The following is a 24,265-nucleotide window of genomic DNA, read 5'->3' as shown; positions in this document are numbered from 1 at the left end:
TGGCAGATGTTGCAAAAATTTAATCCTTCTTTGGAGTTCAAAGGAATTTTTAAGATGAAAAATAGTTGTGATTTATGTTTGTGAGTAGTATATCTGTCCTACCTAAAAAAAGATTCCTTCAATTTCTTTTGTCAGGCCATTGTTTTTAGTATTCTTTTGAGCACTTCCATTCCAGTGAGATATATGTATTTTCTTCAACTCAGCTATGAAGTCAATGCACCTGTCAGTACATAATGGTACCATTATATGTCCATTCAATGTAATTCCATGTTTGGTTTTGATTTCTTTTATTCAACCATCAGTCAACTCTGCTCATGGCGTTGATGAATGAGTTGCCGAAACAGACTGGTGAGGTAGTTTTCCACGGAAAGTTGGGATACACCGCACAGCAGCCCTGGGTCTTCTCAGGCACGCTAAGGGATAACATTCTCTTCGGCAAGAAGTTTGACTCCGACAAGTACAAGCGAGTTCTGACGGCCTGTGCACTGAAAACTGTACGTCGTCTTTCCATACATGTTTCAGAGTTGTCAGCCTGTACTGTATGTAACATAGCCATTCTGTTTGAGGGTGCTTTGATTAATTAACATCTTACATTTTTATAGGTGTAGTTGCTATGAAATAGTTTGAAATTAACACATACTTTAATAGCTATTCCTACAAAAGGAAGAATGCAGATGGTCTGCTACATGTGATTAAAGGGACTGTACAGTACTGGTTGAGGTGGGGATTCATGTTTTGAACATTCCTAAGTGAGATAATGAAAAGCCTCTTATGAAATATGAAAGAACATGTAATTTTAAGAAGGATTCAACATTTATTTGATGAAAATTGGTTTTCAAATGGCTGAGATATCCAAAAAAGTGTTAATAATAAAAGGCGACATGCCACAACTTTATTAGGATCTCTTTGATTCACCTTGTTTTCGGATATCTCAACCATTTCAAAACCAATTTTCATCAAATAAACTTTTGATACCCCTTAGAACCGCATGCTCTTTGACATCTCATAGAGTGGTTTCTGAATATCTCGCAAAACGCTGAAAGCTAAATCCTCACCTCGACCAGAACTGTACACACCCTTTAAGTCTGAGTTTTAGCTTTTCAGAGCACGGGGGTTGTGAACCGTAATGCTGCAGTGTGGCGTTTTTTTGTCATTACCCATCAACATTGTCAGAATACATTTTCTGTATTGATTTTAGATAGATATGATTAGTTTGATTGTTTGTGCTCATCTGACAGGGCATGATTGGCAGTAAAAAGACCTATGATGTATGATAATTCAGGTTAAAGTACTGTAAACTGGTAATTCTTCTTAATGTCTTGATAAATTTTATTCTTTCAAAGAATCAGTGGAAAATGTTTCTCATATTAGTATATTGACCTTATACAGGGAGTATGCGGTCACACACTCTAAGAATTAAATAAAACAAATTGTTATACACTACACATGGTAATGAATTCACTTCACAGTTTCATTTTTTTTTTCAGTTGTACACATTGACTTTAATTCTATTTATAAACTGGCAAGCTATGCTTTTGCTGTAGAATAAAAGAGGTACAAAGATAGTACTCTGCAGTTTTTAAAATGAATAATTTGATTAGCGGTATACTCTTTCCTGACCTTTGACCTTTCACATTTGCTTTTCTTTCTGTAGGACCTTTCTCTCTTGCCTGACAGCGACCTGACCCTGGTGGGAGACAGGGGCATCACGCTGAGTGGAGGTCAAAGGGCAAGGGTCAGCCTGGCAAGGGCGGTGTACCATGACGCAGACCTCTACCTCCTGGATGATCCATTGAGTGCAGTGGACTCGGCAGTGGGGAGACACCTCTTTGACAAGTAGGACATTTTAAAGGGATGGTATAGTTTTGGATGACGTGGAGATTCAGCTTTTAACTTTATGTGACTTTATCATAAAACCACCTATGAAATATTAAAGAACATAAAATTCAAAGAGGAATTCAAAGTTTATCTGATGAAATCAGTTTTGAAATGGCTGAGATATCCCAAAACAAAGTAAAACAAAGTAAAACAAAGCAATCCTATCAAAAGGTGGGTCCCACCTCAAGGATTGCTTTGTTTTGGATATCTCAGCCATTTCAAAACCAATTTTCATCAAATTACCTTTGAATTCCTCGCCTCGCAGAATTGTATGCTCTTTCATATTTCATAAGAGGTTTCCCATTATCCCACAAAACAGTTGGAAACCTGAAGCTCCATGTCAACCAGAACTATGTCATCCCTTTAACACACAACAATTTATCAAAAGGTGTAGGAGATCAAGAATATAGTGTTCATTAGCTCACCTGAGCTCTTGGCTGAAATGGAACTAATGCAGTCACTTTATGCCACTATTGCATCTCGTGATACCTGTCAGCTCTTGATATTTTCATTGTCTTGGGAATCTGGTAGTCAGGTTTTGACTATAAAACTTGTAGGAAACAGCATTGCTGGTACAAGTAGGTGATATGAAGTTGTCCAAATGGTTTGGGTACACCTCAAAAGGCCCCAAAGTGAGGAGACTTAAAAGATCTCCTTCAGACCAGGAAGTAACACAACCATTTTGTATTCTGTGTAGATATTCTGAGAGGTAGAGAATATGATCATGTTTATGACAGTGACAGTAGTGGCCCAGTCAGGCAATAGTAACAGAGAGGACAAGTCATTAACAAGTTGAAATTTTCATCATTAAAGAATGAGATCTGGGTGACTGGGGGCATTGGAGCGATTATCCTGGAGGTTTACAAGTATATAGATAAATTGTACATGTGTTCTTCATTTCTGTCAAGGAGTAGGGCCCAATACAATGCCCTAAAAAAGTCAGTTTTTACATCTTATTCAAATAGATGGCTCTCCTTTTAACCTCATTCTTAGATCCTTTTCCATAGATATTTACTTCTTAATAGATCTGTTTTAGATTTGTCAGCCAATCTGTTTTGCAGACTCTTTATTTCTCAAATCTTTGAAATAGTCTGAAATTCTAGGCACCTCAATGTCTCACCTTCTCAGTCCTCTGGGCCGTTTTGTTGATCCTAGCATGATTGAGGTCCTTTTTCGTGGAACCCTTTTGATGTCCTTGTCCATTTTTTTGCTAATCTTTGAGTTTATAGAGCCATTGTGTTTAATTTGCCATTCTCAGAAATTGTTGTTAACCTTGTCATTTTGGAGCAAAGAAAAAAAAAAGCGAATTGTAAAAACTCAACATAAATCCATCCTCTGTTTTCTCCAGGTGTATAAAAGAGTACCTGAAGAAGAAACCGGTCATCCTTGTCACCCACCAGCTTCAGTACCTGGATGCTGCGGACCGCATCATTGTCCTCAAAGAGGTGCGTGTCGGTGGTTGTTGAGGGAAAGCTTCAGTGGTCTGTAGACATCTCACTCAAAAAGGATGGTAGTGTTGGATGATTATTGGCAATATATGGTACACCGTGCAAGACAGCTGTCTCTAAGAACTATTTGGTATTCTTCCCTGAGTAAATATTGAGAAGAATTGACCGGATTTTGGGTTCCGTGATACTGTGCCTATCATTATTGTTTTATGTAGTAACTGTTTTAAATTCAGGTTTCATTTTAGCCCTGAAAAGCCCCCATCTTTCTGTCCTTCTAAGGGCTACAACAGGTCTCGTGCCACAAACATTGTAAAAACTTCTTGCTCATTAAGCAAAAGCCAGCATTACAACTAGTGAGGAGCAGTTGTAGGGGCATGTTTCATGAACATGTTTGAGATGATTTTTTGTTACAACGAGCACAGTTACCATGGCAATGATGCAAAATCTCAAAACTGATTGTTTGTTATCTGACTACTACCACAGTGATTACAATCATCACAGATTACAGTCATTTCATGTTGCTCTTTGAGAGGGGAGCCCCAGATGATCCTACTTCCAACGATATGAGAATACTGTATACGCCATATATTTTGCGAGTCTAAATTTTCGCGAATTGGGAATTCCCGACGATTTCGCGAGTGGTTGAATTCATGATCATGGAGTCTTGTAATGAATGGAGAAATGTAAATGCGTATGTCACATCCACATTGGGATCAGAGTCAATATTTTCGCATGTCTTTAATTTTGCGAATAGCACCTGACTCGCGAAATTCGTGAAAATAAAAAGCTCGTGAAATATTTGGCGTATACAGTATTGTATCTTTTTGTCTCCGTCTCAGGGGTGCATGGTCGGGTGTGGCAGCTACAAGGAGCTCCAGACATCGGGCGTGGACTTTGCAGCGCTCCTCAAGGAATACAAGAATGAAGAGGAGCAGGAGACACTCTCACGGACCAGCTCCCTCCACTCCATCGCAGGATCGGTGGTCTCCGAGATCTCCGCCTTCCCTGGTGACGACATCACTTTGCAGGCAAGAAGATGATCCTCTAGTCATCATCTGCTCTCTCTCTTACTCTCTCTCTTTCTCCCACTCCCCCCCCCCCCCCCACACATCCTCTAGTTTTATTCTCTGTTTCTCTTGGAAAATATGAACAAATTATCATTGATGCTACATTGCTGCTTATTGTATTATGAGTACCTGGTATATGTAAACTTTCCTAGAGGTTTTCCCAAAGCGGGCTAGAGGTGGCTGATTCAATTTGATCTGAAATCATACGGTAATGTAGCCAGAAAACATTCCTTTCAGCAGAAAACAGTGATATTTAGGCTGCTAGCAATAGGTGACTGTTCCAGCAAGTGGCTTTGATGCTATTCTGTGTATTAATGTTGCTGGTACGTAGTGCCCATGAGCCCACACCTTGATACTGTTTAATTTATTCTTGTGTAAGATGAATGATCAGCAAAGAAATCATTCTAGAGGACAAAGAACACAAGTGTCACGAGAATGTGTGAATTAAGACAGCAAATGAGAGAATGGATAGATGGATCTATGCCCATATTTTTGTGTATCTTACAATCAAAATATGATATGTTTTATCATATGCTAAGGGTATGTTTGCATGCAAGTATAATCGTATATATTTATGTACATGTGTGAACACATGTTCACACTACATACAGTGAACTCTGCATAAGTTGATCTTGATGACACTGATGAAAATGCATCAACTTCGGTAATGTTCAACTTCTCTGTGTACAGAGGAATACGCAAGTAAGGTTATGAGTGTAAATTGTGACTTTTTGTCTTTATCAACTATCAAAAAGCTGATTATGAGACATTCTTTTTATGGTCCATCGATTTTCGCAGAGTTGACTGTACTTACATAAACACATGTGTGTTATATGCTATGCTGGACTGGAGTTACCTTTAGGTGTGTCTCTGTAGTCTGGCTGCTGGTTGTGAAGTGCGGTATATAGCATGCTGTCTTGAACTGCGGTACTGTGGTATAGCACTGGCATTCCAATGTTCATTCAGGCCTGGGCATAATTATTTGGAACTATGCACAGCAGTCATGCTGCACTGCCAGGCAGGGCTCCTGTTCATTAGGGCACTGAGCTATTCTATTTACCTAACAGTGTGCATACATACAGGCAACCAGGGAGTAACTCTATATGATTTCTGAACTACGTAATTAGATAGTGGTAATAAGTTGTTTCATGTTGCCATGGTAACTGTATCCAACCTCCCATGTGTTAAACCACCAGGCGGATGAGCAGGGGAGCCAGCGTTTGAGGGAGACCAAGGAGGAGGGGTCGGTCTCCTCGCACGTCTACTTCAGCTTCTTCCGGGCTGGTGCCGGAATCTTCGGCTTTCTTATCTTCACAGTCTTCAACATTGCCAGTCAGGTGAGGGCGTTAGCAGTGTTCCCAATGGACCATCAAGGTCCGAGTCCCTGTGTGTAAATAGGGTATTGCTCGTTCCCTAAGCTCTAGATTCTCATTAGATTGTTTACGACATTAATGTTGAATTGTTGCCTTTACAAGTGATTTGGATGGATGCTACCCTATATGGAAACCACATGATCAGGTATGAGTGATTACATATTAACCTCTTGAGGTGGAAACATGTATATGTGACCAAGTATCACTGATTTGTACGATGTTTCTGTCTGTGTGCTACTTTTCCTTTCTTTTTTTGTCAGTGGAAGTGGAAAGTAATTATCTGTATTATTATCCAGGGGCGGATCCAGAGGGGGCGCACCGGGCGCACGCCCCCTCTTTATTTTTTGTTTTAAAAAACAAAGAAATAAAAAGAAATTGGGGGGGGGGGCAGGTGCGCCCCCTTTAATTTCTTTAAAGACGCCTCCCCTTTATGGAATTCCTGGATCCGCCCCTGTTGTCAGCAATAAAGAATCTTTAAACTTAAATCTTGAATCCTGAAATCATTATTACTGCATTTATTCACTATTCTTGTTATGGTAATGGTTACTCCCTTGCTGACAAGCATTCACCGCTTTCTTAGCTGGAACATCAAAGAAATCACATATGTGATGCAAATTCAAATCTGATTGTTTTGGGCTCTTGTCCCCAGGCTTTCTTCACCCTGACCGACTGGTGGATGTCCCAGTGGGCGTTTGCTGAGGAGGAAGCTTGCGGCAAGTTGCTGAACAGCTCCTGCTCGGTGAACACTGTCGTTGGGGTAAGTCATGACCAGCCACTTTCTCTACAATAATATTTGCTGTATACTCCATATGCCGGGGAACCTTGTTATGACAACCTGCCTGGGACCACTGTAATTTCCTCATCATATTGGATATCTTGTTGTATCTGGGATAAAAACAAAACAAAATAAAAGGAATGGGACTTGTAAATAAACCCTATTACATTACATTAGATATCTTGCTATATGTGACCTTGTAGCGGGGTTCCACTGTATGCTTCTTTTGGTAGTTTCATTTCTACGAATTTTGTGAGTGATCTGACATTTGAGAAATTACCCATGCTGCCAAATGTTGCCTCCTGTGCCATGAATGCTATTTGTGTGAGGTCCAAGGTGAGAAAACTTGCTTGCTCTGCTTTGTCAAAAACAAATAATAACTTTTTTTTTTTTGCACTCAAGTTCGGTGGTTCTCAGTGCAAATGTAACCATTCATGGAATTGTCCTAATTTGCTGACAATCGTGGTCATGGAATTGTCCCACTTTGTTAAAAATCATACTTGTGAAATATTTGGTGTATTCAAGTGTGCTCATTTCCACCTGTAGAAATGGGTATCAGTATGGTATCTTTTAGATCTCAGGGGTGTATCCAGGATTTTTTCTGGGGGGGTCGTAATCAAAATTTTTGGACCTTTACCTTTGCGAGGGAGCGGAGCGACCGAGCGGGGGGAGGGTGTGGGAGGGGGGTGTCCCCCCTCCCACGGTAGGGAGTTTTTGAATTTTATATCTTAAAATGGGGTCATTTGGTGCATACACAAGTAACTTTTTCGGCATGGCAGTGCGACTTAGAAGGTATGGCATATTAAAACTAAGTTATGAAATTTACGAGGTTTTTGACAATTTGCTGGAACACCACCTGGTCACTTTTTTTCCTGTTGTATAGGGTAAAAAGCCCTCAAAAAACAAAAATGTCTTCTACAGAAAGTGGACCTTCTGAAAATTTGGGGGGGGGGGGGGGGTCGTACGACCCTCCCGACCCCCCCTTGCATACACCCATGGATCTTCACTTCTCAGAACTCTTTCAGATTGGCTGCGACGTCGACCAAAAATAAGATTAAAAAAAAGTTTAATGTTCAATCTAACTGAGCCTTGGAAGAAAACAAAAATTGTGGAAGCCAATGAGAAACGCAGTGGTAGATGATAAGTTCAGCTTACATTTATAGGTGATTGTTCATCAGAACAGTCATTATTCATAGCATAGGAGTTCAATGGGTGCCATAGTAGAATGTACTTATCTTTTTCACATATGGTCCTTCTGCATCAAGAAATAGGAGATTGACATTTTTGTTTTTTTTCAAGCACATTCTGTATCAGAGAGTGTGTAGTGATACAATCTTTTTCAATCACCGCTTGTTCCAGCACCATATGCTCCAGAGTAGTTATCAAGTACTACCAGCATTGTAGATTTGTATTTTCATCAAACAGATGTTGGCTTATTGTTAAATTCACTGGGTTTGCATAGTAGGTAATCTATGATAGGAGTCGGCGTATTGTCTGATTTATGATTTCTTTTGTTTGTGTGTGTGTGTGTGTGTGTGTGTGTGTGTGTGTGTAAAGGACATGATATCGTTGAAGTCAAATCAAATATATTGTCTTTGGTTTTGTGTGTGTGTTTGTATGTGTGTTTTTAGCTCACCTGAGCCAAAGGCTCAAGTGAGCTATTGCGATCACCCTTCGTCCGGTGTCGGTCGTGCGTAGACTTTTTACATTTTCATCTTCTTCTTGAAAACCCCAAGACCGATTTTCATCAAACTTGGCAGGTAGCATCCCTAGGGGGTTAGGAACTCAGTTTGTTAAAATGGGCACCATGCCCCACCCAGGGGGCCCCATGGTATCCCCATGTTACTGGGTCTCCTTCAATTTCTACCCTCCTCCCCAGAATTCCACCTTCGTGGAAGCGATGGACGTTGACCGGTACTACTTCCTCAACATCCTCTCCATCTTCCTGGGCTGTTTCATCGTCTTCACCTTCATCCGCACCTACCACCTCTTCTTCATCATCATCAACGCCTCCAACCGCCTCCACAACAAGATGTTCTCTGCCATCATCCGCGCCCCAATGAGGTTTTTCGACACTAATCCCATCGGTTAGTAATCAGAGACATGCTTATTTGGTTGCTGCAGCAAGATATTATCAGACATGTATGCATACACAAGTGCAAATAGATTAGATAGGTAGATAGATAGATAGATACTCTGTAGATAAATGAATGAATAAGTAAATAGATGAGTAAACAAACAAACAAATAAATAATTAGATAAATTAATTAATTAATAGATGGATAGATAGGTAGGTAGATAGATAGGTAGAGCAGGTAGATTGATGGATAGATAGATAGATAGATAGATAGATAGATAGATAGATGAATAGACAGATAGGTAGATAGATAGATAGATGGATAGATAGATAGATTAATAGACAGATAGGTAGATAGACAGATAGATAGATGATAGATAGATAGATTAATAGACAGATAGGTAGATAGACAGATAGGTAGATAGATAGATGATAGATAGATAGATTAATAGATAGGTAGCTAGAGAGAAATAGACACATAGATTGATAGGTAGATGAATTGAGAGAATATATAGAAAGAGACTGATCGTGTGAATTAGAAGAATTAAAGGAATTTTTGTCATGCAGAGAGAGTGTAGTTACAGAGATTTTGTTATACCCCCGCCAAACGAAGTTTGAAGGGGGTATATAGGAATCAGCGGACGGTTGGGCGGGCGGTCGGTCGGGCGGTCGGTTCGTTGCAAATCTTGCGTTGCGAACTACTTCCTCAGTTTTCAACCGATTCCCATAAAACTTGGCACAGATGTGTGCCTTGGGTTGTAGATGTGCAAGACGTATTTTTTGACAGTACCCAAAAGTACGTTGCCATGGTAACGGCATATTATGGGCAAAAATGGGTACAAATCTTGCGTCGCGAACTCCTCCCACAGTTTTTGATCAATTTTTATGAATTAGGTACAGATGTTCATCTGAATATGTTAATGTGCAAGACACATATTTCCGCAGTGGCAAAAAGTGCGTTGCCATGGTAACGGCATGTTATTGGTAAAATATAGGGCAAAATGCTTCATGGCAAAACTGCTTCATCAGTGTTCTTCCAATTCTCATGGAATTCATATTGAATGTTTGTCTTAGGATATAGGTCAGCATGACACATTTCTTGACAGTTACAAAAAGTATGTTGCCATGGTAACACGCTCACATATTATGAGCCAAAATGATGGAAAATTTTGTGTTGCAAACTACTTCCTCAGTTTTTGCCCAATTTCCATCAAACTTGGTACAGATGTGTGCCTTTGGTTGTAGATGTGCCAGACGCATTTTTCGACAGTACCCGAAAGTACGTTGCCATGGTAACGGCATATTAATGGCAGAAGATCAAGGAAAGATCTTGCGGATTTAACTACTTCCTCAGTTTTTTGACCAAAGCTTATGAAATGTTGTTTTGACCAAAGCTTATGAAATGTTGTTTGGCGGGGGTATAACCAGTCGCTGTAGCGACATTTCTAGTTTTTTCTCTCTTTTTTTTTTTTGCTGTTGCTCTCCTTGTATATGATTATATGCTCTATCTGTATTATTATGAACATCAAGTGAAAAAGAAGGAATTAGCGCAGGATTTATTAGAAATAAAAGAAGAAAATCTCTGGAAGATGTGAATTGAATTGAATTTGAATCGAATTGCTGCGTGGTTTGTTTAGACACTAACAAAACAATGCGAAGGTTTTTTTTTATGTAGAACAATGTACTACGGATAGAATATGTTGGCAGTCAAGAATATTTTATTCCTTATTTCTTGAGAATTAATCTTGTAACATTTTTTTTTTCTGTCCAACAGGCAGGATTTTGAATCGCTTTTCAAAGGACATCGGCTACATGGATGACTTGCTGCCTAGTACATTTGTCGACTTTAACTCAGTATGTCCTCTTTCTTTACCGTCACTTGGATACACTTGTAACACTTTTATGTTAGTTAGTACTTGTATATATCAACCATCATTTTACATGTGAGCCTGTCAGCTTTTACCAGATCATTATACTCCTGTTACCTGTATCCCTTTGAGTTGATAATAACCATGACGTATTCAGTGTACTTCAGCCCTTAAACCCTTTGAAATATACAGGTTAGCCAAGTCAGAGTATTAACTGCCAGACTATGTTTTCTTACATTTATTTACTCCGCTTTACCAGTTGATTTCTTTTCACATCTTTTCCAATGACGAATCTTCGTCAATTCAAACAAGTAGAGAAACTGAGCAGAAAAATATAGTATGAATGAAGGTAAGTGAAGAAAGGGGATTCCATTTTGGCTGTAATCTTTACAGAATCCCATTTTCTTTACTCATCTTCATTCAATTATGCATCATGTTAAGTATCGTTATTATGAAAAAAAATGGTTTTGTTCCTTTTACTCATGGAACATGAAAGTTACCAGTAAAAGGCATTCGTCTTGAAAAGATATTGAGAGATCGATTTTTTCCTTTGCCTTTGTATTGTCTTGACAGTTTAAAAGCAAATAGAGAAGTATAGTCCTTCTTGTATGAGAAAGTAAAAATTCTGTTCTCTTACAGTCTTGTACATGTTGGCTCTGAATGTGCAAAATGTCTTCATACAGCATCAGTGGTTAAGCTAATTTAATTCCACATACTAAGAATCTTGCTATAGGATTGGTCAAGAGCTGATCACGTGATAAAGCGTAGTTCTGCCCATCACATCACCTGAGAAGAAAAGCTTGTTACACTCTATGATGATAGTCATTTTGTTTTGCTGATCTCTTAGTGCACACAGTCCTAATGCGTGATACAACTTACAATTTTGAGTGTGCTCGAAATAAAAGTGTGTTGCACTGTGGTCAATTTTGACCTGGGTCAAGTAATAGACCACAGTGCAACGCACTTTTATTCATTGTCATCTACGTGCATACGTCTAAAGTAAACTACGTAGCCTAAGCCCTGAGGATACCCAAAGACAGCTAAAACAGTTTCAGATGTGGAATAGAATGGGAATATCTAGTACCCTAGATATGGAATATAAAGCAAATAATCAACTTTTAGTTTCAGGTAGTGAGACAAACTATCACTTCCTCGATGATCTGAATGTGTACGCTATCTTTCCCCAGCTGCGCTTCGGAAAGGTAGCTACATCCAGATCGCCTCGGAAGTGATAGTTTGTCCCATCACTTTCACCAACGTTGATTATTTGCTTACTATTGACAGATCATTTTGTTATTTCATTGCTCCTTCCTCCTTGTCCTCCTCCTCCTCCTCCTCCCCGTTACAGATATCCATCCAGACCTTGGCTGTGATTATCACCATTGGCATCTTCAACCCCATCGTCTTCATCTTCACCATCCCCATTGGTATGGCTTTCGTCCTGGTGCGTCGCTACTACCTGGCATCTTCTAGGGACATCAAGAGATTGGAAGGAATCAGTGAGTCACAGCGCCAAGACCATGCCCAGGGGACAGGGAGGGTCAAACTGTCCCCATGTCCACCCCCCCCCCCTCTTCAATAATTATGACCTCTCCCATTTCCCCTTATATCATATCAAATCCCCTTTTCCCCTGAAGACCATGGACCACTGACTCTCAATCACAAGGTCCTTAGTTCAAGTCCCTTTGTAGTAGCAGTTGTACCCCTAGACAACATTTCAATCTCCCTGCCTAACCCCACAGAGAGGAATCTAGAGCTATTGGTCCTCCTGTTGCTTAAAGATAATATAAAGTTTTGGTATTACCTCAAAAGTTTCCCTGAATTTCCTTGTCTTAGTTTGTGTTTCAGGTTGAAGTACCTTTCATATAACTAACACTGTGAGACTTACTCGCCCCAAAGTGCTCTCATGTCTTAGTAATCATTCAATAATGGTTTCGTACCAGAGCCGCCGCCGTACGACGGCGGTGAGGTAGTACACGTATTGTGCGAGATAACTGCGACCAGCAGCGTGCAGCCCCATACGCATACTGTGTAGCTAACTGCGACCAGCAGCCCCATACGCATAGCTAAATGGGGCTTCGCATTGTAGCTTACAGGATCATGACAGATTTAGTATCGTGGGTAAATATCAACTTAAAATCCAAAATTTCTTCAATTTGAAGACTTACCAGTTAAGTTGAAGTATTAAAAACGGGCTTTGGGCAACGTTTGGTTTTGCCAATAGTCCCTTTCTGTTCGAATTGATGACTGAATGTGACTCGGTCGAGAGGACCTTGGGAGAGCTACACTGAATTGACGGTCAGCGCATGCGCACACAAACATCTTATCCGTTCATGGATTTGAAATTTGTTCGCATGTGATGTGTGCCTATGCGCTGGTCGTAGTGATCAGTGTATGTAGCTCTCCCAAGGTCCTCTCGACAGAGTCACAGTCAGTCATCAATTCGAACAGAAAGGGACTATTGGCAGAACCAAACGTTGCCCGAAGCCTGTTTTCAAGACTTCAACTTAATTGGTAAGTCTTCAAATTGAAGAATTTTGTGGATTTTAAGTTGATATTTACCCGCGATACTAAATCTGTCATGATCCTGAATGCTACAATGCGAAGCCCCATTACGCTATGCGTATGGGGCAGCTGGTCGCTATGCGTATGGGGCTGCTGGTCGCAGTTAATTGCATGATTACTAAGAAATGAGAGCACTTTGGGGCGAGTGAGTCTCACAGTGTTAGTTATATGATAGATACTTTAACCTGAAACACGGAAATTCAGGGAAACTTTTGAGGTACCAAAACTTTTTATTATCTTTAATTGCAAGTGGTTATTCCTTCCTGAACGGTCATATAAAACAAATTCAAACCTTCCTGCATTCATCTTTCCTAGTCTCTTTCCCTCTTCCTCCTTCACCTCCTTCACCTCCTTCCCCTCTTGTCCCTTGCCCCTTCCCTCTTTCCCCTTTCCCCCCTCCCACATCCATCATTCACCCTACCAATTATCTTCTCCATCCCCTCCCCCATCAACACTCCCCAATTTTTCCTCCCCCAGTCACCCCATTTTACCCTCCCAACTCATTTACCCCTTCCCCATTCCGCTTTACCTCTCTCTCCACCCCCCGATTTCCCAATCCCTGTACCCCATTTCCAATTTCTTCCTTCCTAATTACCTCCTTCTCTTTCAAAATTGACCCCCTTCACTCCCCTCCCTCTTCCAAAAAGATAACCATAGACATGTATGAATGGATTTTCAAATGTCGAATGTGTTCAAAAGAAAAGTCAATGCCTAACACTGTCTTCTCATTTGCTGCTTGAATTAAGACAGTAAGATTTACAGAATAAACCAGCTTTCATGGAAAAGAGTTCAAAGAATGATGGAATAATGATATTTAATATTTGGAAATGGTTTGATGATCATCTAATTTTACTGCTCCAACCTCCTCCCCTCCCCCTCTCCTTCCCCCACCAGCTCGAAGCCCCGTGTTCAGCCACCTGTCTGCTACCCTCCAGGGTTTGGTCACCATCCGGGCCTTTGGGGTGCAGGAGAACTTCCTCTCCCTCTTCAGCACCCACCAGAACCGCCACACCCGGGCGTGGTTCCTCTTCCTGGCCACCACCCGTTGGTTTGGCATCATGCTGGACTGGATGTCGGTCACGTTCCTGACTGTGGTGGCGCTCTGCTGCATCATCTCATCAGATTGTAAGTTTCATCTCTTTAGGGAGAGAAAGAGAGGAAAAAGAGAACAAATGGACATACCAGCTAATTGCAGCACAATGAAATTAATATAAAGCATCTCCACTGAGCTGTTTTCCCAATATACTCAACCTTATAGGCCGGAGCTGCTAAATAGACTCTGCAACATCCTTTCATTTTATTGTCTCGCCCACCGGAGGTGAAGGCGAGACTAAGGGATCCAAATGGCGTCTGTCCGTCGTCCGTCCTCCGTCCTCCGTCCGTCGTCCGTCACAAATGTTAAAGTTTACCTGCAAGACTCTCTTATGATGCATAACTTGGCGACTCTTACAGCAATGGCAGCCACACTTGGGTGATAGAAACACTAGGGGTATCTTCATGTTATGGTGTTGTCAGAGGTCATGTGATGATGTCAAAGGTCATTTGAGGTCATATATATCAAAGAGTATGTGCAAGACTCTCTTTTCTATGTTAAAGTTTACCTGCAAGACTCTCTTTTGACAAATAACTTCACATAAGTTGCTTGGATTACAACCTAACTTGGGTCATAGATGCACTGGGGGTACCTTCATGTTATGGTGCCGTTGGAGGTCACAGCATAAGGTCAAAGGTCATTTGAGGTCATACGTTAAAGTTTACTTGCAAGACTCTCTTATCACATGTAACTCGACACATGTTGCTACAATGGCAATCAAACTTGGGTGATGGATGCACTGGGGGTACCTTCATATTATGGTGCCGTAAGAGGTCACATGATAAGGTCAAAGGTCATTTGAGGTCATACGTTAAAGTTTACTTGCAAGACTCTCTTATCACATGTAACTCAGCACATGTTACTACAATGGCAATCAAACTTGGGTGATGGTAGATGTCTCTTGGGAAGTTGAAGGTAACCACAAGGTCAAAGGTTACAGACAAGGGTCAACGAACTTTTAGGGCCCAATGTTAAGTTTTTAGGGTGCATTTCGTTTATGGCTCATAACTTTTGATCCCTTTGTCCGTTTGTGACCAATCTCGGATGGAAGATGTCCCTTGGGGAGGTGAAGGTCGTCACAAGGTCAAAGGTCACAGACAGGGGTCAACAAACTTTTAGGGCCCAATGTTATGTTTTTAGGGCGCGTTTCGATTATGGCTCATTACTTTTGATCCCTTTGTCCGTTTGTGACCAAACTTGGATGGTAAATGTCCCTTAGGGTGTTGAAGGTCACCACAAGGTCAAAGGTCATAAGCAGGTCAATTTACTTCTGGGAGTTATAAAAAATATTAATTCCTTGTACGCGAATGGGCGAGACACAATTTGGCGATTGCCTTGTTCCCACCAGCAGTTGGTGAATATGATCTACAGCACTTCTGTGAAGGATAATATATACATTATTGCATGAATACAATTAATTAATTACACTGGTATATTCTTGTGAGTGATAAAGTAAATCCCAAGTAGATATAATGGACCCCCCCCCCCCGACAAAAAAAAAAAAATAAATAAATAAATAAATAAATGAATAATGATAATGGTGTGCTGTTACATTTCCCTGATACAGTGATTTCTGTACAAATGAGTACCCATAGATTGGGCACTCTTGTTAGCTGGGTAGGATTGGATTAATCATTCCCTATGAATGCAATAGAGGTTTTCACCTTTGAATTTGCACCATGGTTAGAAAGATAAAATCTACCCTTTCACTTGCCTTAGGTGTTTCATGGCATATCTTTGCAGCTTTATGTACATATAACAAGTCTTACAGGTCGTAGAACCTCTTGATATTTGTTGAGTGCAAAAACATTGACTCAAAAACTTTCTCCTTGAGTTTATTCCTTTCACCAATGCTCTACTCAAACTGTAACATAAATGTGTCAATCAGTTTAGATTCCTGTGGCGAAATGTAGCATCTAATTTTGATTTATTTTCCTTGCAGTATTTGACCTGAATTCATCCCTGGTTGGCCTCTCCCTGACTTACTGCCTCACCTTGATGGGGGCCTTCCAGTGGGGGATCAGACAGAGTGCCGAGGTGGAGAACCTGGTGAGTCCCCTTTTATCCCTCTAGTCACCTTTGACCTTTGACCTATCAAGTCCTGGGGTAATTCTTGCTGTAGAAATTATTGTGTCTTCCTCAAATTGGCAACTCTGAATTTTTACTACTTACATGGTATGCTGGAAAAATAGGTGGATCTGCTTCAATTCAATAAATCTGCACAAAATCAGGAAATAGTGTATGCAGATTCGTCAGTTCAAGACAGAAATATCAACTGTGATCTTCTAAATTGTGTTACCAATTTTAGGTTAGCTTTATCCATAACATTTTAAAGACTCTTGATAGTCCTGCTATCAAAATAAACATTGTTATGTGCTACCATAATGGGACTCAATTGAAAGGGAAGCTTTTATTCTGTTACTTGAATAGTACAAATACTTTACGAATGGTTTAAAATTACCATGAAAAGTGGTTTACATCGGAAGGCTTAATCCTAACTAGGCCGGGGGGGGGGGCCTCCGAGGCCCCCCCTCGACGTTCCGCGCGATGTATCGCTAACGTGAAAAGCTATCGCCGCGACGTTTCATGACTTTTTTCTGTTGAGTCTCCCGCATCTTTGACACCAAGTTTGCAATGCCCGGGCGTGCGGTTCTGAAGTTTCGCATAAATATGTACATGCATGTCAGACCAAAAATTGCTCAAAAACGTGAATTCGTGTACAATTTCAATGGAAACTGTGCTTACAGTCGAATTTCATAAAAGCTTGATTATTTTGGGGTTTTATTGATTGAAATCAATTAATAACATATTTTCTTGTTCGGAACAATGTCGCGGACAAGTTTCATCGAAAAACAATGAAAAACATAAAGTCGAAAAAACAAAGAAATACATAAGAAATTCAAAAAACAATAAAATACTTAAGAAATTTTTCGGATAGCTCAATTTTTTTCTCTTATAATTGCTTAGGACACTAAAAAGAATATTTACACAAAAAAATGTGCCCATTTCGAGCTTTATTTAGTGATTTATACCAAATTGTCCGATTTCATGCATCATTATGCATAAATTAGCATAATTTAGCATAAATGACAATTTTTTTAAAATCTAACTTCGTAGTACTTTAGATTACATCATAGGCAATGTGTGTGCCAATTTTCGTCGCGATCGCGTGGTCGACGGCCGAGATCTGGAGGGGGGGCCTGGGAGGCCCCCCCCCCCCCCCCCCCCCCGGCTCTATGATCTACCTAAATGGCCCGGCCGGCCTAGTTAGGGTTAAAGACCTGGTAGTGTGGGGAAACATTGGTGGTCCAGCTGAATTGATCTTCATTTGCTTCCCAGAGGGTTACGTTCCAAAACCATGAATAGCGCCCGTCAGCCACCAGTCAGAATATGTGCACGGAAGAGTACGCTGATCACTAATGGTCAACTCCAGTTTAGACTCTTTGTGTGTGTGTGTACTTGCATAGAGATTAGTGTTAAAGCTGTACGCAATTCTCTACAGGGATTTTGGAAGACATACAAGCCATGCTAGCCTTCCCATGCCATGGTACCCAATGCTTCCAGGTCTTTAAGAAACTGACTAATTGGATTCAATGTAACTGATGTACTGTACAGTATTGTTAACTGTATGCCATATTTTTAGCGAGTCTAATTTTTCGCGAATTGGGACTTTTCTACATTTTTGAAAGTGGTTAAATTTGCAATTGTGGAGAGCTACAATGAACAGAAAAATATATGGGTACATGTCGCATTCATGTCGGGATGAGAGTTGATATTTTCGTGTGTTTTTAATTTGGCGAATGGCACCCGACTTGCGAAATCAGCCAAAATAAAAGTTGCATGAAATATTCAGCGTGTATAGCATTGTATATTGTGGTTTTGTTCTTACTCTATTCTCTTTACATTCTTACCCCATGTTTCAATAGATGACATCGACAGAGAGAGTGCTGGAGTACACAAGGCTGAAATCCGAGGCTGCCCTGGAAACGGATGACCCGCCTCCACCGGAGTGGCCCACCCACGGCCTCATCACCTTTGAGGGGGTCTGCCTCAAGTACAGCGAGGACGGGCCAGAGGTCCTCAAGAAACTCACCTGCTGCATCAGGCCACAGGAAAAGGTGAGGAACATTATCACGTAAATGATGATGATGATGAGGAGGAGGAGGATGATGAGGAGGATGAGGAGGATGATGATGATGATGATGATGATGAGGATGATGATGATGATGAGGATGATGAGGATGATGAGGATGATGATGACGACGACGATGTGGTTCTTGTTTATAGTACTATAAAATCTACTATCTCTCCTACTACCTTTACTTCATCACTTGAATAATTATGCATTTCCCGCTGCATGCTGTAAGGATTCGAACCAGGATTGGCTTTGGGTGGTAGCTTGGTGGTCCATTGATAAGATGACTGTCCAGTGATCAGGAGGTCGTTGGTTCAAATCCTGCTCGAGTATGAATGCCCATGATTTTTTTTTTCTTTTGTCATTCGATGGCTACTTCTGAAACACTGATCAATTTAGTGCTTATTCATGCAATGTAGGACAATTTGTCAGTCAGGTGCAATAAAAACACCTTGACTGAAGAATTTCTTACTACTACTATGACTTCTACGACTACGTCTGCTACTATTTTGCTTAATTACTACTGTTGTACTGCAACTGTTGATTTTATTGATAAAGTATTACTGCTACTGATGATACTATTGACATCATCATGACAGTGGTGCCTCATTTCTTTCTCTACAGGTGGGTGTGGTTGGCAGAACGGGGGCCGGTAAGAGTTCGCTGATGTCGGCCCTGATGAGGCTTACGGAACCCACCGGCGTGCTCAAGATCGACGGCGTGGACATCGGCCGCATTGGACTACATGCCCTCAGGAAACGCATCTCATTCATACCACAAGTAGGTGTTGAGACCATCATTCTTGAGTGACTATCATAATTTCAAAAGTTGCATCATAACAGGATATGAATTCCCGTAATGTCATGATAACCATTTGGGAAAATGATCTGCATTTATTTGTCTTAGGACCTAGAGCAACTACTTTTGTAGAGTGATTTCTTAACACAGGAATATCCATTGAGCTGTCCTGAAAGAAGAAATGAATAATTTGTCAGTGATATGAACGTTGACGTATCAGACCAATCTGACTCTTGCTTGCAAGTTTCAATTCTTCTTCCAATCTTTGTATTTACTCTAATTCTACCATTCAATGATATTTGGTTTTTTTTCCCCATGCAATAAATGTGTTTTGTTCTTTATTATTTCGTATGCATTGATTCCTATTTGTATAATTTTCCAATTTCTCTTCAGTCAAGCACTTTGAGCACTTCTGGGGTTATAACGGTTTTGGATAAAACCATAAATTTTGCGTGCATGAAACTTTTACGAATTCCAAGAAGAGCCGAGATTCATAAAAGTAAAGTTTTGTCTATATAATGCAGTGAATGCCAGGACAATGCTGAACACCATCATGGTCGGCAATTTGTAAAGGTTTCATGCAGCGTAAAAGACCATCGGCTCCAATTTGCGGAAGTTTCATGCCGCAAATGTTTCCAGTTTCACAGTATATGTAACCATTATTATTATTTTGATTATTTATTTGCAAGGACCCAGTTCTATTCAGTGGTACAATGAGGAAAAATCTGGATCCTTTCAACCACCACACTGATGAGGAAATGTGGAATGCTTTAGAAGAGGTAACTATCTATGAGACAACTTGAAAAGATAAACATGATTTACAAAACAAAGTTTAGATTGTATGAACAATATCAAGGTAAGACAGAAGAAGACAGGACTAGCTATAAACAGACTTTTGTTCCTGAAGTGTCTTCCCCCTCAGTAGTGGGTGTGTAGAACGCTGCTCGTATGTGATGATGGAATCATGTCCAAGCAGGAGTATTTAATCGTGTGCAGAACAAGTTGCATCCAATTCACATGCGATAGATACCACTATGGCTCAGTATTGTAATCAATGCAATCAAATATAAAGCATCATGTTGCAACCATGACTGGGTAAGCTCTGAGATTGTAGTACTTCTGGCTAAGCTTTTTGACTAATATTTCACATTTTGGTCATTACCCAACCAAAATTATGTAATTACAGCATTATTTCACACATTTCGTATGCATTTGTGTATATTTTAGAGCAAAGAGCACAGTTCTGCAGGCAAATGAGAATTATGATTCGGCTAAAAGGGATGATATACTTTTGGTTGAGTTGAGGTTCAGGTTTCCTTTTTTGTGAGATAATGAGAAACCTCCTATGAAAAATGATAGAGTAAACAATTCAAAAAGGAATTAAAAGTTTATTTGATGAAAATTGGTTTTGAAGGGGCTAAGATATTCGAAACAAAGCAATCCTAATAAAAGATGGGACCCTAGTATTATTACAATCGCTTTGTTTTATTTTGATTCTAGATATCTCGGCCATATCAAAACCAATTTTCATCAAATAAACGGTTAATTCCTCGTAGAATTGAGGGCTCTTTGATATTTCATAAGTTGTTTTGTAATCATCTCCCAGAAAGTTAAAAGCTAATTCCCATCTCAACCAAAACTATACTATTCCTTTAAGTTGTTGTTGTTCAACATTCTTTATTATATCAATAAACAATGTAACATGAAAAGCCTAGGTTGTCTCCTGGAATAAACAGGAGGTTCAAGGCAAAGACAAAGGACAATACAGAAAAACATTGAAATACATCGTACATAGTAAAAAAATCACACTCAACAAGTACAGTTACATAATCACAAACAAATTGAAAAAAAAAATACATTTATACACATACAAATAAGAATGTACAAAAAAAAAAAATAAATAAAACATGAAGAGATGAGTAAAGATGATATCGTCTCAAATTCTTCCCCCGCCCTCAAGGTCCAGCTCAAGTCCGTTGTGGAGGAGAGCCCCGAGAAGCTGGAGATGACGATGCTGGAGGGCGGGTCGAACTTCAGCGTCGGCCAGAGGCAGCTGGTCTGCCTCGCGAGGGCGGTGCTCCATCGCAACAAGATCCTCATCGTGGACGAGGCTACGGCCAACGTGGATCCAAGGTGACCAAGTCATTGCCAACTTTTGTTTCTGTATTTTTATGGATGGTGGTGATGGTTTGGGGCAATTAAAATATGATAGTACCATTCAGCGACAAAGCAATGTGACTCCATTCTGGGTTCGAGCGCACTTACCCCCTGGGCAATTACCCTAGACTCTTCTTGACTCTAACCCTAACCCAAAATCTAACCCTAAACCTAATCCTAAACCTAATCTATACTCTAACCTTATCACTAAATAGTATTTAGCGGGGGGGGGGGGGGGGGGGGGGGGGGTTATTACCCTGATACGACTCATATTTGACTGGGGGAAATGATGGTTTAGGGCAATCAAAATATGACAATACCATTCAGAGACATAGCAATATGACTCCACTCTGATTTATAAGCATCCTAAATGAAAGGGAAATAAAACCCAATATACGTGTGGATTGAGTCAATGTGGCAATATTAGTAGAACACCTCAGCAAAGTTTGATAAAAATCGGACAATCAGTTTGATGAGTTATGAATCATTAAAGTTTTGGTGTTGCCATCAATGAATGAGAAAACTTTTGCAGTATGTGACATCATGTGTGTATAATGATATGAAGAAAATACATTTATGACAAAAATTCCACAAAATTTCATTTTTGTTTTTGTTTTTAATGAGAACTACACATTCCCATGACTTGTTACTTACATATGTTATGGGTTATATTATTCCTCTTGCTTTCTGAAACATATATGTGCTTTTTCATTGTACTGGGAAAGTGAAAATATGTTGCATTTCTTTTTAATATACTACCTTTATATTGCAGTCTGTACATGACTTCTCAAGTTTTGCAGCCTTCTTCAGCAATAGCAATGTATTCTAGACTAGTAATTGCCGCATTCCCACAATTCTGATATATATTTTGGTATCTATCTCCTTTAAAGCTCCTGTGAGCTCTGCTGTGATCTGTGATGAGGATGATGATGATGATGAATACAATGGTCATAGCAATGACAACAGCAAAGATGTAGATGTCATGATGATGATAATGGTGATGATGGTGATGATGATGATGATGGTGATGGTGATAATGATGATAACAACATTGCTGACAATAGTTCTGGTGATGATGCAAATTGTGGTGGTGGTGGAGGTGGTGGTGGTAATGATGATGACAATGATTATGTGATAATGATCACACAATGACAATGATAACAATGATGAGTATTACCATATTTGTGAATTTGTTAATTCTTGTTTGCAGAACTGACCGTCTTATTCAAATTACCATCAGGAAGAAATTCAAGCAGTGCACAGTGATGACCATCGCCCACAGACTCAACACCATCATGGACTCGGACAGGGTGTTGGTCAGTAGTAATGATTATTCTAAGATTCAGCAAAGAAACTATTGCCTCTATTGTAGTTGGCAGTATTGAATTTAAGATCATCAGAGGAAGGAAGTACCACACAAATTACACAATTTGGTAAAAAACGTCTTTTGCTTGAGATTGATAGACAATACAAACCATCTCTCTGCAAGGCATGGATCACCTCAAAAGAATTCTGTGTATACAGAAAAAACAAACAAACTTTTGAAGGATATTGATTTAAACTTTTACACTTCTAATTGATGAAATTCAATACAAGCTTGCAGGAACTACCTGGAGGCTACCAGCTGAAAACAATAATATTTCATTGGTAATATCCTGTATAATCCTGTATGCGAAGGACCAAAAATGTAGCTGTTTTGGTCCTTCGCATTTCAATGGAATGAATTAAAACAATATTTTTTTGTTTTAATACTTCTGATGAGGTGATATTAACATGTATAGTGACACATTAATTAGGTGCAGCAAGGGAAAGTTTGCCCACTTCTTAAAGGGGCTAGACTTGAATAGTTTGACAGATGGAACTCTGCATCATGTGTAGATATTACACCAAGTTACACCATGTTTGTCCTCATCCCTTCGGCACTGAGAAACTGCTCACCCGGTCAGCTCGCCTTGTAACAAAGATGTAGGCAGTAACAGCCTATAATGTGGGGATTCTTCTGACGCAAGTTTAATCTTGTTAGCAGTTGCTTGAGTCCACAAAAATTAATGTCGCAGTTTGACTGGATTTCTCTCATGTTAAGAATGTGTTTCATTCCTTTGCAGGTTCTGGACCAAGGCCGCATCGTTGAGTTTGACGAGCCCTACATCCTGCTACGGAGGGAGAAGAGTCTCTTCAGCCTGATGGTTGAGGAGACCGGGAAGTCGGAGGAGACCAAACTCCTGCAGATCGCCAAGCAGAAATACCGGGAGACCAACCCAGAGGATCCCTACGACTTCTTCGGCGACCGCGTCCGGGCGGGGATTGGGCTCGATGCCGTCCTGCCTCGGGAGGACGGTGCAAAGGGGGACATTGAGGATGGTCCAGAGGAGGGGGTAGTGGAGGGGGCAGAGGAGGGGGTAGTGGAGGGGGCAGAGGAGGGAGTAATGGAAGGGATGGAGCAGGAGGATGAGGTGATTGAGGGCATGGAAGGAGACGGGGGGAAGTCGATATGAACAGAACAGTGGTGTCTTGAGATCGGTTGAGAAGCATGCATTAGCTGCACCACTGCTCATGATGGAAGGGGCAATGGCTGGTTGAAAAGTCACTTGCGGAGGTGCCGTGGTTTATTGGTTAGGGTACTTGAGTCGATGTAGAGAGGAAATCATGGATTCAAAGCCATGTACACCTGCAGCACTCGCCCTTCAGCAGCCAGGGCAGTCTGTCTGCATTTGGAATATACACAGCCACATGACGGGATGTAAGGAAATGTCAGTGAAAGTAAATGCCACAGCATCATGATGAACAACTAGGCAGGGAGCACTCCACAGAGCATGGAAGAAGCCTCTCAGAAGTTGTGACTAATGACAAGGGCAGTAAGTGTGCAATGTGTTCACTGCTCAGACACATTGCCTTAAGTGCGATAGAAGTAATGTCATTTTGTTGACGTGAATGATATCCAACTCTTCAAGCTGTCACTGTAGAGAGTGCAGGATGTGAAAGATGAAGTGGTTTATGGATCAGATGAAGCGGTTTCTCCTCTCTCCACAAA

General features: G+C 40.5%; 1 protein-coding gene across 1 annotated transcript in view; it reads left to right on the top strand.

Moving 5' to 3' along the window:
* The window catches only part of LOC140244425 (ATP-binding cassette sub-family C member 4-like), a 52,069-nt gene extending 28,340 nt beyond the window's left edge, over positions 1-23,729 (top strand). The window contains exons 11-27 of the mRNA XM_072324064.1: positions 303-494; positions 1,655-1,836; positions 3,227-3,323; positions 4,166-4,354; positions 5,590-5,730; positions 6,416-6,523; positions 8,421-8,628; positions 10,393-10,472; positions 11,835-11,985; positions 13,946-14,176; positions 16,087-16,193; positions 18,071-18,262; positions 18,904-19,059; positions 19,767-19,856; positions 21,038-21,210; positions 22,445-22,550; positions 23,340-23,729. Of these exons, the coding sequence (XP_072180165.1) occupies positions 303-494; positions 1,655-1,836; positions 3,227-3,323; positions 4,166-4,354; positions 5,590-5,730; positions 6,416-6,523; positions 8,421-8,628; positions 10,393-10,472; positions 11,835-11,985; positions 13,946-14,176; positions 16,087-16,193; positions 18,071-18,262; positions 18,904-19,059; positions 19,767-19,856; positions 21,038-21,210; positions 22,445-22,550; positions 23,340-23,729 (2,793 nt within the window). The remainder of the gene's footprint in view (positions 1-302; positions 495-1,654; positions 1,837-3,226; positions 3,324-4,165; positions 4,355-5,589; positions 5,731-6,415; positions 6,524-8,420; positions 8,629-10,392; positions 10,473-11,834; positions 11,986-13,945; positions 14,177-16,086; positions 16,194-18,070; positions 18,263-18,903; positions 19,060-19,766; positions 19,857-21,037; positions 21,211-22,444; positions 22,551-23,339) is intronic.
* Positions 23,730-24,265: the final 536 nt, after the last annotated feature.

Source organism: Diadema setosum, chromosome 21 (genome assembly GCF_964275005.1).
Source record: "Diadema setosum chromosome 21, eeDiaSeto1, whole genome shotgun sequence".
In the NCBI taxonomy this organism is placed as follows: domain Eukaryota; kingdom Metazoa; phylum Echinodermata; class Echinoidea; order Diadematoida; family Diadematidae; genus Diadema; species Diadema setosum.
The sequence above is the reverse complement of the archived record's forward strand: the minus strand, read 5'-3'. Positions and strand labels throughout refer to the sequence as shown.